Below are 15,085 nucleotides of genomic sequence, written 5' to 3'. Positions count from 1 at the left end.
TATTTATAAAGCGGTTTTCTCTAGTGACTCAACGCTTTTTACACCATGCAACCCAATATTTAAGTTACATTTAAACCAGTGTGGGTGGCACTGGGAGCAGGTGGGTAAAGTGTCTGGCCCAAGGACACAACGGCAGTGACAAGGATGGCAGAAGCTGGGATTGAACCTGGAACCCCCAAGTTGCTGGTACGGCTGCTCTACCAACCGAGCTATACCGCCACTCATTGTCTATTGATCAAAGATGCACATCAATGAAAGAGATAAAAAAAAAAAATAAAATGAAATAAATGTTCTGTATTTCAGTAAATCTGTGATTTCCAGACTGTATGTGAAGACTCTCACCAAGTACAGGAGTGTGATACACCTGATAGTAGTTCTGCTCCTTTGTTGATGTCGCTGTGGAGTTTTTTGTGTGGTTCAGACCAGCGTTTTCTGCGCATTGTTGTCCCGACTGCTGGTTGAGACTGAACAAAGAGGACGTCCAAGTACAGAAGCAGTGGGGTTTCTTGAATACCGCCAGCGGGAGTTCCTACAAATGAGATGCACAAAAAATGTTCTCCATGTATCTGTTGACTCATATTTATTCACAGAGTGAATTGTCAGCAGGGATGCGTTGTCACGTCACACCTCCCTTCTCGTTGCTCACATGGTTCCTGCACATTGATAACGCTCAAGTAATTAGGGCAAACACAACTTCGGGAAGAAAGTTGAGCGTAATTATAAAGCTCACGCACACTGAGATAATTAATCATTCCCTGGTAATATTTATATCAGACGTCTCTTTTTTGGGGGAGAAGACAAAGTAGAATGCGGAGGGAAACAGAATCCAGATCCTTCCAATTAGAGCAGAGGTAGGGAACCAATGGCTCTAGAGCCAGATGTGGCTCTTTTGATGACTGCATCTGGATCTCAGATAAATCTTAGCTGACATTGCTTAACACGGTAATAATGAATAAGTCCGCTGGTAATCACGGTGTTAAAAATAATGTTCAAAATATAAAACATTCTCATGCATTTTAATCCACACATCCGTTTTCTACCGCACCTGTTTAAGAAGTCGCATTAATGGTAAGAAGTATTGTACTTATTATTGGTTAGCTTCAGAATAACAATGTTATTTAAAAGAATAAGAGACTTATTATACTCTAAAATTGTTGGTCCTACTTAAAAATGCACACATTTAGTTGCATTCAGTGTTAAAAAAGGTAAATGGGTTATGGTAAATGGATAAGCGCCTAACCAGGACTCATCAGGAGCAAGGGTGTAGTGTCTTGCCCAAGGACACAACGGATGTGACTAGGTTGGTAGAAGGTGGGGATTGAACAAGAAACCCTCAGGTTGCTGGCACGGCGCCACAACGTGCCCTAAATGCACACATTTAGTTGTATTCATTGTTAAAAAATATTACCTGGCTCTCACGGAAATACATTTGAAAACATTTGGCTTTCATGGCTCTCTCAGCCAAAAAGGTTCCCGACTCCTGAATCAGAGGAACGTTTACACAAAGGGCGTAACGTTGTCACAATTTGGTACTTTACTCAGTATTAAGGTCACGGTTTGGTTCTTTTTAAGTACAGTGAGGGTTTATAAAATCAAACCATAAACTATATCTATAGCCAATGAATACAAATGTTGTATACAAATATCAATCAATCAATCAATGTTTACTTATATAGCCCTAAATCACTACTGTCTCAAAGGGCTGCACAAACCACAACACAAACCATTATGACATCCTCGGTAGGCCCACATAAGGGCAAAGAAAACTCACACCCAGTGGGACGTCGGTGACAATGATGACTATGAGAACCTTGGAGAGGACCACATATGTGGGCAACCCCGCCCCCCCACCTCCCCCCACCCCCCTATAGGGGACCGAAAGCAATGGATGTCGAGCGGGTCTAACATGATACTGTGAAAGTTCAATCCATTGTAGATCCAACACAGCAGCGAGAGTCCCGTCCACAGCGGAGCCAGCAGCTATCTCACTATATTATAACTGACAAGTTATAATGCAGGTATGTACAAGAGAAAACATTTTTAAGGGGTGCGTTTGAATATTGGATGGATAAAAATTTGGAATTTTGACATAGTACCAATAAATCAGACAACTTAAAAAATGAATAAACAAAAAGCAAATGCTGTAAGTGGGTCCCGAACCCACTTACAGCATTTGAGCAAATCGAGCGCTCCTTTCTCCCAAGTGCTGTAAAGCTGTCGTAAACGTCCCTCGTCTCTCTCTCTGTAAACACACTTAGACTTAATCAAACTTTACTGATCCACAAGAGGAATTGTTCCACACAGAAGCTCAGTGTGGAGAGGCGGAGCCGGCAGTCCGACAGCGAGGCAGGGCACACCGTAGTCCAGCCCAAGATGGCGGTGAGGAGGCGTGGCCGGCAGTCTGACAGCGAGCCCAAGATGGCGGCGAGGAGGCGTGGCCGGCAGTCTGACAGCGAGCCCAAGATGGCGGCGAGGAGGCGTGGCCGGCAGTCCGACAGCGAGCCAGGGCACGCCGGAGCCCGGCCCAAGATCAGGAGCGTGTGTCACAGAGGTCATTTATGATCTCAATTGCTAACTGTCCTACTACTCTTCTTGTTTTGATGTCATCTTATTTCAATGTAATTTTATCTAATTTATTACATTTACACATTATGTAATGTGACTCTTTATTTCGCAATTTTTATTATTCTAAGTTCAGTACTGTCATTTCCTACATTTTTTAATGGTGGTTGAACGTCACATGTCACAGCAGACTTCCAGGATGTGACACCTGTGTGTCGTCAGTGTGATGTCTTCCACGTGACGATAAATTGTGCTCTCTGGCGCTCTCTGAATTAGCTTTCAGCTAACGTATTAGCAGGCTAGCTGTAGGCCTAAAAGAGAAATATTTATGTTAAGTGTTGTTTTGTTTTACTTCTGTACAGGTTTATAAATGCAAAGAGAAGGCTGATTGGAGACTAACTATGATTGTTTTCACCAGGTACTGTGTATTATTTTTGTCGTGTGTTAATGTGTTCGTCAGTCTGTTGTCTTTCACGTGACGGTTTAAAAAATGTAAAGAGAAGGCTGATTGGAGACTCACTATGATTGTTTTCACCAGAATAAACCACGTTTGAGCCAGAAGAATGACTGGGTGTCGTTTTTTGGGGAAAAACACAACGCAAAGGAGTACTACATCGCTACACCTGGGGTCATCAAGTAATCCTCTCTCACTGTATAAAAGGGCGACAGCCGTCAACGTCAGGGAGAGAGGCGGAGAGATGAGAAGGAACCAGAGGGAAGCTGACGCGCAGGGAGAGAGGAAGAGAGCAGAGGCAGCGGCGAGCGTGCGGAGAAGAGGAGCTGAAAAGCGACCTGCACTGAGTTTTTTTTTGCAAAAATAAACAAAGTCACAACCCTGCTCAACAATGTCCCTATTTGGTGGTCCATGGAACCCGCATGACAGCGAGAGACTGTCATACTCAGTAACAAAGGATGAAAAGGATAATGCACGTATAAAGTAGACTAAACATGTAGCATAGCAGCAATATAAAATATAACATGTATGTAATATTTACATATTATATATACAGTATATAATATATACTGATATATTATAAAATATGTGCATATAATATACACAATATACGTATAACATGGATGTTTTTCACTGTTTCAGAGGAAGACGTTTCGCCTACTATTTGCACTGAATTTGCTGCAAACGTTCCTCGAGAAGAGTCAAAGACATCCCATCTAACCTTACCAGTCACGTGAAACGCTAGCATTGCTACAGTGGTGTTTTGAAGGCCTACAAGGATGCCTGCTGCAAATAAAGAAGCTCTGCCAAAACCACGGCCGAAAAGAAAGGTGTGCACCAACTACAGTTAAAGGCCTACTGAAACCCACTACTACCCACCACGCAGTCTGATAGTTTATATATCAATGATGAAATATTAACATTGCAACACATGCCAATAGTTTAGTTTACTAAATTGCAATTTTAAATTTCCCGGGACTTTTTTCTTGAAAACGTCGCGTAATGATGATGTGTACGCGTGATGTCACAGGCTGTTATGAATATGAGCGCTGCACACACACACAGCTTAAAGTCGTCTGCTTTAACGGCATAATTACACAGTATTTTGGACATCTGTGTTGCTGAATCTTTTGCAATTTGTTAAATTAATATTGGAGAAGTCAAAGTAGAAAGACGGAGTTGGGAAGCTTTAGCCTTTAGCCACACAAACACACGGGGATTCCTTGTTTAAAATTCACGGAGTTGAAACTTTAGTATGGATCACAGCGGACATGGATCCCGACTACATGTCAACCAACAGGTTTCGGTGAGAAAATTGTGGTTAAAAAGTCGCCTCTTACCGGATATCAGCTGAGCTTGTGCCTCCCGTACAGCTGCCGTCGACTTCCCTGAGACACTGCGCGTCAACACCCGGCCGTGGACGTACACTTCCGACTATCAGGTACTGTTAAACTCACTAAAACACTAACAACACAATAGAAAGATAAGGGATTTCCCGGAATTATCCTAGTAAATGCGCCCCCCGCGACCCCAAAAAGGGAATAAGCGGTAGGAAATGGATGGATGGATGTCTCTAAAAACATATGAATCCGTCTCAATGCAACGCGATTGCAATCGCGTTTTTTTATTTTTAAACTTTTTTTAAAAACTTTTTTTCTAGTCCGTCGCTATCAATATCCTCAAACACAAATCTTTCATCCTCGCTCAAATTAATGGGGAAATTGTCGTTTTCTCATTCTGAATAGCTGTTTTTGTTGGAGGCTCCCATTAAAATCAATGTGAATATATGAGGAGCCATCAACATGTGACGTCATCGTCTGTGACTTCCGGTAGAGGCGGGGCTTTTCTCCAGTTGCGAACTTTATCGTGGATGTTCTCTACTAAATCATTTGGCAAAAATATGGCAATATCGCAAAATGATCAAGTATGACACATAGAATGGACCTGCTATCCCAGTTTAAATAAGAAAATCTCATTTCAGTAGGCCTTTAAATTAGATTGAGAGAATACTGTAATAGATATTAAATATGGTATTGGTCTTGAAAAGGCGGAAGTGATCTGTACTGGTATTGGTCTGAAAAAGCACACACGTTTTTCAGGCTAGGAGCTGTCCTTGTTATGCTAAATATATTATCGCTAAAGATGGACATAACTTTGTTTTTCCATGCACTGGAAGGAATAAAGTGAGTGTGAAGGACAGTGCTGAGAAGAAGAAAAAGGATGATATTCATTGAATTAAAGTAAGAAATCATCAAAAACATGCCCGAGTGTGTAGCTATCTAACTTAGCAAAACAGTTTGAGCGCATCAATGCTAGTCTGCACCATACTGAAACAGAATTAATAAAGCCAGCCAAGAATTAAAAAAAAATATCCAAACGGTGGACATGTATCCATCAAAAAACTGAGCAGCTGCTGATGGTGTGTTTGACGGAGAAGCAGCTGGAAGGAGATACCGTACAAGTCCACTTTCCAAGGTATAAGATGTACATTATTATTACATTACTTCTTAAAACTACTGTAGTTGTTTGTACTGCATTCTTTTGTATTGTTTTGCATTCAATTGATCTCATGTGAGACTTTGGCTCGGTGGGATATTTTTTTGCCAAAAGGCTTCAAATCCGATATTTTTGCATCCGATTTGGGCCACATCAGGAGGGAGTCCGAATCTGTTTGAAATCTGGTTTTTCAAATGTGACTGCATTGCAAATGGCAATGCAACCTGTTTGCGACTTTTACGTCATCTTTGGTCAAGCTATGTCATTCGTGTGTGCAGCACGATCACTTTCCTTTTTGAAATGATATTTTTCCTCCTCCTGCAGTTGTTTTCTATCGTCTCCCTACTTCCTCCAACCCAACAGTCACGGCACAGCCCCACTAACACACTAATCTGTGGCCTCCATGTTTTCTTGTGTAGCAGCGACTTCCTTGTTCATTTACAGAATCCACTTCCTCTGTTCCTATGTCTCCCGGCTGGCCTGGGAACGCCTCGGGATCCCCCGGGAAGAGCTAGACGAAGTGGCTGGGGAAAGGGAAGTCTGGGCTTCCCTGCTTAGGCTGCTGCCCCCGCGACCCGACCTCGGATAAGCGGAAGAAGATGGATGGATGGATGGATGGATGGATGGCACTTCCTCTGTTTCCACTTTATCGAACTTGGCATGCAAGTGATGTCGAGGCCACATGGTATCCTGTGCGCGTGTAATAGTGTGATGTTGTTGCCAGAATTATGAACTAAACAGGGTGTTATATTTTATTTTGAAGTATCGCAGTTATTTTTGAAGAACTGGCTGTCTGGTGCGGGAAGTGTCTTTGCTGTTTTTTCGGTTGTTTACTTCCTCTTCCTTCGGATTTTTGAGTTAGAAGGTGCAGTAATCAGTCCCCCAGAAAGCTGAGACCTGTGTGTGTGTTTTGTGTTTCCAACACAGGTTACCAATAAATAGTGAAACGACGACATGGTGAAGTATCTTTTATTTTAAAAAATACACAACACAGACTAAGATTCACTACACGCGTTTATACTGGTCTGATAAAGATCACATTTTACTCGTAAACTAAACAGTCAATGGAAAAAAAAAGTATTTGGAAAAAATAATATTTGATCCACATTGGCCCGCATTGTAATAGTCTTTGTTTTGTTTTTTTAAAGGCATGTTAAAGTTGAGCTGTTTTGGGCGGCCCAGAACGTATCAATTAAAATTCTGGAACATCTGGAATGCTGGGCCTGCGCAGTAATCAAGGGTACACAGAACAAAAATATAAACGCAACACTTTTGTTTTTGCTCTCATTTTCATGAGTTGAACTCAAAGATCTAAAACTTTTACCATATACACAAAATACCAATTATTCTCAAATGTTGTCTAAATCTGTGTTAGTGAGCATTTCTTATTTGCTAGGATAATCCATCCCACCTCACAAGGTGTGGCATATCAAGATGCTGATGAAACAGCAAGATTATTGCACAGGTGTGCCTTAGGCTGCCCACAATAAAAGGTCACTCTGAAATGTGCAGTTTTGCTTTATTGGGGGTCTGTGGAGGTCATAAAAGCTGTCAGTATCTGTTGTGACCAACATTTGCCTCACACAGTGCAACACATCTCCTTCACAGAGAGTTGATCAGGTTGTTGGTTGTGGACTGTGGAATATTGGTCCACTCCTCTTCAATGGCTGTGTGAAGTTGCTGGATATTGTCAGGAACTGGACCACGTCGTATACGCTGATCCACTGCATCTCAAACATGCTCAATGGGTGAAAGAATGCTGGCCGTACAAGAACTGGGATGTTTTCAGCTTCCAGGAATTGTGTAAAGATTCTTCGAACATAGGGCCGCGCATTGTCATGTTGCAACATGAGGTGATGGTCTCGGGGTGAATGACACAACAATGGGCCTCAGGATCTCATCATGGTATCTCTGTACATTGAAAATACCATCAATAAAATCCACTGGGTTGCCCATACCATAACCCCACCCCCACCATGGGCCACTCGATTCACAACGTTGACATCAGCAAATCGCCCTCCCACACGACGCCACACATGCTGTCTGCCATCTGCCGTGAACAGTGAAAACCGAGATTCATCCGTGAAGAGAACACCTCTCCAACGTGCCAGACACCACCAAATGTTAGCATTTGCCCACTCAAGTCAGTTACAACGACACACTGCAGTCAGGTCGATGAGGACTACGAGCATGCAGATGAGCTTCCCCGAGACGGTTTGTCACACTTTCTGCAGAAATTATTTGATTATGCAAATCAATTGTTGCAGCAGCTGTCTGGGTGGCTGATCTCAGACGATCATGGAGGTGCACCTGCTGGATATGGAGGTCTTGGGCTGGTGTGGTTACACGAGGTCTGTGGTTGTGAGAACGGTTAAATGCACTGCCAAATTCTCTGAAACACCTTTGGAGCTGGCTTATGGTAGAGAGAGGAACATGCAATACATGGGCAACAGCTCTGGTGGACATTCCTGCAGTCAGCATGCTAACTGCATCCACTTGCGAAACATGCAACATCTCTGGCATTGTGCTGTGTGATAAAACTGCACATTTCAGAGTGGCCTTTTATTGTGGGACGCCGAAGGCACACCTGTGCAGTAAACATGCTGTTTAATCAGCATCTTGATATACCACATCTGTGAGGTGGTAAAGATTAAATTGGCAAAGAAGACATGCTCACTAACACAGACTTAGACAGATTTGTGATCAATATTTGAGAAGAATCGTTTTTTTGTGTACTAAGTAAAGGTTTCAGATCCTTGAATTCATTTTATGAAAAATGAGAGCAAAAACAAAAGTTCAGTTCAGTGTATATTTTTTAAAGGCTAATACATCATTAGACTATACAATGATATACAAAACTTTGTGTTATTAATTGGCGCTAATAATATCAGTCCGATATCATCAATGAATAAAGTAGTGGATTGAACAATATTGTCTAAAACAGCAAATTTGTCAATAAGCAATTATCAAATAACTTACTTACACATACAAAGTCAGAAGATTATTAGAAAATAACCAGTGACAAACGTGTCCAAATCATTCAACTTACTGAGTCATGACGTCAACTTCATAAATTGAGGCCACTTAACTTCATAATTTGTTGTATCAGAACATCACTACTTAATATTACATACCTGTATCAGCTTTTCCGCAATTCCACATTCTAATTTTTTTGTTAAATGTATCTATGTTTTGTGTTGCATTTGATTGTATTAGTCATGCCACAGGACTAAAACCAATAACCCCCATACTGAAAAATCTGAATACATGTCCCATTACTTCCCCAGTTTAGACAGTTACTTCGTGTTTGTTATATTAGGACAAAGAATTCGAACCTTGTCTGTGCATGTCTCGATGCAGGACTGTGCAGTCAGGTTTGCTTGAAGGGCATGAATTGGGAAGGTGTTGATGGTGTCGTTCATCAACTTGAAGCAACCTCGCTGGTGAACGTTTCTGACTGTTGACGAAAGAAGAAAATAAAACACGAATGTGATTAAACAATTTCAGGAAAAACTGATGATACCTGAATAGGATTACAACACTTATATATTTGCACGCATTGTCTGATGTACTTTGCTATAACGCTTCAAACAAGGTTTTATGTTACCCACTTCATCGTATTCATTTACAGCAAATACTGCTACAGTGGCAGTTTTTGTTAGTAATCTGTTCCAAAAATTCAGAAGCAAACAGAGATATACAAAAATAAAAGCAATTTCTCCCATAAAAAAGTCATGTAAATACAATTAATATGTTCGAGACACCAAAAATATGAAGAAAAACACATTTTATAGAGGGTAATTGTAGTTTTACATGCATAAAACAATGTAAAATATTTAATAGTGCTGCAATGAAGAACACATTAAATTGATTAATTTGATTAAAAACATGTATAGTTTGTTGCGTCGTATGAATGATTCAATAAAAATTGATAACAGTGGGGTTTGAATTATTTCTATTAATGCGCATGTGTTAAAAGTGACATTTCAATATTGACGGTGAGCATTTATTAGAAAAATATGAAAGGTTACTGCAAGCAGAAAAAAATATTGTTTATTTTAAATACTTTGACTAAAATATACATTGAGGTTAAGAAGTGTTTATTTTTTATCTTATTACTGATGACTCCAACAAACTAACTATAGGTTACTCGGCGTGGCGCAGTGAAAGAGTGGCCATGTGCAACCCGAGGGTCCCTGGTTCAATTCCCACTTAGTACCAACCTCGTCACGTCCGTTGTATCCTGAGCAAGACACTTCACCCTTGCTCCTGATAGGTGCTGGTTAGCGCCTTGCATGGCAGCTCCCTCCATCAGTGTGTGAATGTGTGTGTAAATGAGGAAGTAGTGTCAAAGCGCTTTGAGTACCTTGAAGGTAGAAAAGCGCTATACAAGTACAACCCATTACTAAAATAATTGATAGCTGCAGATCTAATACATATAAATAATGAGTTAAATGATCACTTTTACCTTTCCTTAGTTAGAATGCGTTTGTTGCCAAAAAGCGGCGAGATCGAAGAGCTAGGAGGGGAAAGTTACTGGAGGAATGTATAATTTTTTTAATATTAACTACCCATACTGCTAGCAGACACACACATCTGATGGAATGAATATATTCCCTTTCCCATCATATTTCTGCATTTTAGCTATTATGTCAGTATCATAGTGTAACACAGGGTAATGTCAAAACTGGGCTGGGACATGGAATGTTTTCCTCGACGCAGATGAGAATCAGCACGACCGAGGCGTGGACGTGAGTACATGTTTCAATTATATAATATACACAAAACAGGGAAAACAAAAACACTTGCTCAATGGCATGAAAGACAATTTAACTATAAACTTAAACAGCACGATGGCAAGACTAAAGACATGAAACAAAAGAGTGCACTGTGGCATAAATACAAAACTTATGTGGATCAAAATGAACAGCAAGGCATGAAGCAGATAAACGAAGGCGTGAAGAAGGTGCAGCATGGGTAGCGTGTGTGCGAGTGTGAAGATCCCAGACTGATGGACATAAAGTAAAATCCTTAAATAGTAGCAGTGGTAATGAAAAACAGGTGTGAGAGGCTGATGATCGGGGCGTGACTAGGGGAAACTAATGAGTAGCTACGGTAACAAACAAAACCAGGAAGTGCAAAACGTGACTGAATGTCCAAAATCAAAACATAACATGACAAAACAAAACATGATCCAGGTGTGACAGGTAAGTGTTAATGGTCAGTCTTAAAATCATACACAGCCCATGACACAAGTGAAATGGGCCAACACAGGACACGTTGCCATGGAAACCACATTTAAACAACTCAAAGGTGGGAAGGATCCTAAGAAGGGGATATCTGCTCTTGGAGCGGAAGAGAGGATAGACATTTTGAGAAGAGCAGTGCGGTGATGGGATGTGTCGTAACGTGGACTATGGTGTGGTTTGTTTTCCCGGAATGAAAAGGAACTGGACCGATCGTGGCATGAAGGTAAAGACATATTTAATTTTTTTACTCAAAAAGTACCAAACAAATGGCGCTCACAGCGGAGGCAAAACTGAGGACATGAAACTTGAACTAAAAAAAACTCACTAACTGTGGCTTGAAAACAAAACTTACACATGGGCAGAAACTATGGACAAGAAACAAAACTTACTTGGCAGGGCATGAACAGCAAAATCAGAGTATTGAGAATAGTCTTAACCGGAATGTTGAGAATGACGCCATGCCGACTGCCTGGCAACTACAAGCTTAAATAATACAGACATGATTAGTGGTAGGAGCGTGAGTCCAAACACATGATAGGTGAAACTAATGGTTGTCATGGTGACAAAACAAGAGTGCACAAATAGTCCAAAAAACAACAGAATATAACCCAACAAAACATGACCACAAAGACATGAGAGGATGTCTCCCTGTCCGGGACGGCCATCACGATTATATTTCTTTGCTTCAAACAATCACACTGTACAATAAATCTAAGATAGTGATTTTTTTTTTTAAATTGATGCATGTTTAAAAGACAAAGCATTAACCTGCTGAGGAAGACATTATTCTGTAGTGCTAAATGTTGGAATAGTTTTGATCCAGTTGAACTTGACATAAACTCCTGCAACAACAGAACACTCATACCTAGTACACAAGCCACTGTAAAGGATAGCCTAATGGTTTCTAACTTTTTTCAACAACTCATTTGTAACCTCAATCTTGGAACTGAGTAAACATTCGAACACTGCATCAACATCTTTTGCTGACTCTGCTGGGACTATAGCCTGTGGTCTCACAGGAGGACAACAACTCACTCTGATGAATATGGAACGTGTGAGTGAAGGCAAGGTCAATAAAATTATCCTCTCACTCAAACTCAAAAGCTAAAGACCCATGGGGACTTGATCCACTTTTACTAACGAAAAACAAAGAGGTTTTTGCAAGACCAATGTCGAGACTTGGACTTTAGAGCAGCTTACTGCGAGGCTTTCGCAGCTCGCTGCAATGAATGTTCTCCCGGGGTGCAAAACGACTTGACTGGACACGACGTGAAGGGAAAGGCATGATTTAATTTTACTCAAAAAGGAACAAACAAAAGGCAAGCACAAGGCGGAGAATAAACTTGGCTGAGAAAACAAAAACTAGCACAAAGGCAGAACTATGGACATAAAAACGAAAACACTTACTGTGACGTGAAAAAACGAACATGGAACAAATCAAATCAAATCAAATCCACTTTATTTATAAAGCACATTTAAAATTTACCACAAGTGTAGCCAAAGTGCTGTACAATGCACAGGTTAAAAGATAATACGAGGACCGAGCAAACAACACAACACAAACAGAACATGATAAAAAATAAATAAATAAAACATAAAAACAGGTTCACAGCAGGTGTATAATGGGGCGGCATTGCAGGATGGATATCACTTAGTGTTAAAAGCCAAGGAATACAAGTGTGTTTTTAAGAGAGATTTAAAAACAGGAAGAGAGGAGGCTTGTCTAACACTCAGAGGTAGGTCGTTCCAGAGCTTGGGAGCAGCAGCAGCAGCGAAAGCTCTGTCACCTCTAAGCTTCAGCCTTGTGTCAGGGACCGTCAGTAGCAGCTGATCGGCTGATCTTAGGGATCGAGTGGGGCAGTAAGGCTGAAGGAGGTCGGAGAGGTATGTTGGCGCGAGGTTGTTTAGACATTTAAAAACAAATAGAAGGAGTTTAAAATTGATTCAATAACGCACAGGCAGCTAGTGAAGGGATGCTAATATAGGGGTGATGTGCTCATGTCTGCGGGTCTGTGTTAGCAGACGAGCAGCAGGGTTCTGCACGAGCTGCAGGCAGGCGAGGGAGGCCTGGCTAATGCCTACATACAGGGCATTGCAGTAGTCCAAACGATTTGAGATAAAGGTGTGAATTAATTTCTCGAGATCATGTCCTAACAGAAGCGGTTTCACAGGGAATGAGCATAAAAAGAGTCTCATAAAGACTAGAGTATAAATAATGTCAGGGGTATCAGGAGTGCATCAAGAGTGTAGAGTATAGAGTACAATGACGCCAGGCCGACTACCTGGCAACTACAGGCTTAAATAATGGTGACAGGATTAACACAGGTGCGTGAGTCCTAAATAAATTAGGTGCGTGAGTCCAAATGAATCAGGTGAACTAATTGGTCGTCATGGTGAGAAAACAAACAAGAGTGCACAAAGAGTCCAAAACACAAACAGAACTTTAATAAACACAACGTGACCACAGAACATGACAACCAATACCTTGCATAATTAACAAGTCGTTAAAAGAATGTGTATTCCCATGCTCCTTCAAAACTGCAATTATAACACACATTTTCAAATCCGGAAACTAAAAGGACTTAAAGAACTATAGACCAATCAGTACACTTCCTGTTGTTTCTAAGATTATTGAAAAAATGTGTTGCCGAACAGCTAATTGAGCATTTTGATGATGGAAATATGTTACAGTTACAGTGAATCACTCAGTGTTGCTGGAAAAAATACAGAATTTCAATCTCTCCACAAACACTGTCAGGTGATTTCAATCTTACCTTGCAGATCGCTCCCAGTGCGTAAGAATAAATGACAAAACTTTGCCGCACTTTTCCTCTACCACAGGGGTACCTCAAGACCTATTTTCCATCTATGAGGATGTGGAGATCTTAAAGTATGCTGACAACACAGTCTTCTTTACTCACGGTCCTGATGCAAATCTGGTTGCAGCTAAGCTATCCGAGACAACGATGAAAGCAACTGAGTGGCTGAACGAGTCCTGCCTTACACGCTGAACACAGATAAAACTTTCACAATGTATTTTTCAAACAAACCCAATCAAAGTGTTCTCCCGGACATTTATGTGAATAGTTACACGATTAATAATGCTGGGGAAAGTAAATACCTAGGCGTAATACTGGATCTGACATTAAATGTTAAAAATCATGTTAAAAAGGTATACCATGTTCTGAAATATAACATATACAATATACAATGCAAAAATGTGAATTTCTGCAGAGAGTTCATTTCTGCACAGCAAAAAGTGAAACCTAAGTAAGATGAATATCTCAAATAAGGGTGATATTTGATTATTTTCTGTCTGATAAGATCAGACACTAAGCAAATTTTATGTAAGAGTGTTTTACTTGTTTTAAGTGTTTTGTTCCTAAATGATCTCAGTAAGATATTACAGCTTATAGCTGAGATTTGATTACCTATATTGAGTAAAACATGCTTGAAACTATTTTTGTCCAAATGTCCTGAACACACCCAGCAATGGTGCACAAGAAGGCAATGGTCCAAAATACCTCCCCGGGTTCCAGTCCCATGAGTCCCACCGCCTACCGCAGTGGTCCTGGGATGCAAAAAATGTCCAAAACACACCCGGCAAAATCCCACGGGAAGTGGGGGAGAAAAGCCGGCAAAGTCCAAAAAATGTTCAAAATACCGACCCACGTTCGAGTCCCACAAGACCCGCCGCCGGCCGTGCATGTCCCATGATGCCTAAAATGTCCATAACATACCCAGCCGAGGCCCACGGGGAGGGGGGATAAAAGCAGGAAAAGTCGGCAAAAGTCCCAAAAATGTTCAAAATATCTACCCAGGTTCGAGTCCCACATGGATTTTTGAACATTTTATTGACTTTTCTCATTTTTTTCCCCCTCTCCCGTGGGACTTTGCTGGGTGCGTTTTGGACACTTTGGGCATCCCGACCGGCAGCGGGACTTGTGGGACTCGAACCTGGGTAGGTATATTGAACTTTTTTGGGACTTTTGCCGACTTTTCCAACTTTTACCCTCCCTCCCCGTGGGCCTCGGCTGGGTGTGTTATGGACATTTTGGGCATTCCGGGACTTATTTTTAGGTATTTTTGGGTTAATCGAGGTTAGCTAATTTTACTTGTTTTGGAAAGTCTTGACAAGCCAAATGTTCTTGTTCTATTGGCAGATAATTTTGCTTAAATCAAATCAAATACCCCTCATCTTTGTACTTTTTTCCCCTTGTTTTTGTACACTGACTTTTTGCAGGGTCACTTTATCCTCCATCCTCTTTAAAACATTTTCCCCCATCAGATTTGGACAACCATCTTTTGTCACACCTGCCAGCTT

At 41.0% G+C, this 15,085-nt stretch overlaps 1 protein-coding gene across 2 annotated transcripts in view; it reads right to left on the bottom strand.

Annotated features, from left to right (window-relative positions):
- The window catches only part of LOC133551448 (sialate:O-sulfotransferase 1-like), a 146,175-nt gene that overhangs the window by 11,793 nt on the left and 119,297 nt on the right, over nt 1-15,085 (bottom strand). For both annotated transcript variants that reach the window (XM_061898154.1, XM_061898155.1), the window contains 2 exons: nt 8,848-8,969; nt 343-529 (listed from right to left, as the gene is read on the bottom strand). In XM_061898154.1, coding sequence (XP_061754138.1) covers nt 343-529; nt 8,848-8,969 — 309 coding nt within the window. The remainder of the gene's footprint in view (nt 1-342; nt 530-8,847; nt 8,970-15,085) is intronic.

Source organism: Nerophis ophidion, linkage group LG04 (assembly GCF_033978795.1).
Source record: "Nerophis ophidion isolate RoL-2023_Sa linkage group LG04, RoL_Noph_v1.0, whole genome shotgun sequence".
Taxonomy (NCBI): domain Eukaryota; kingdom Metazoa; phylum Chordata; class Actinopteri; order Syngnathiformes; family Syngnathidae; genus Nerophis; species Nerophis ophidion.
Note: the sequence above shows the minus strand (reverse complement) of the source record. Positions and strands in the feature narration are given on the sequence as shown.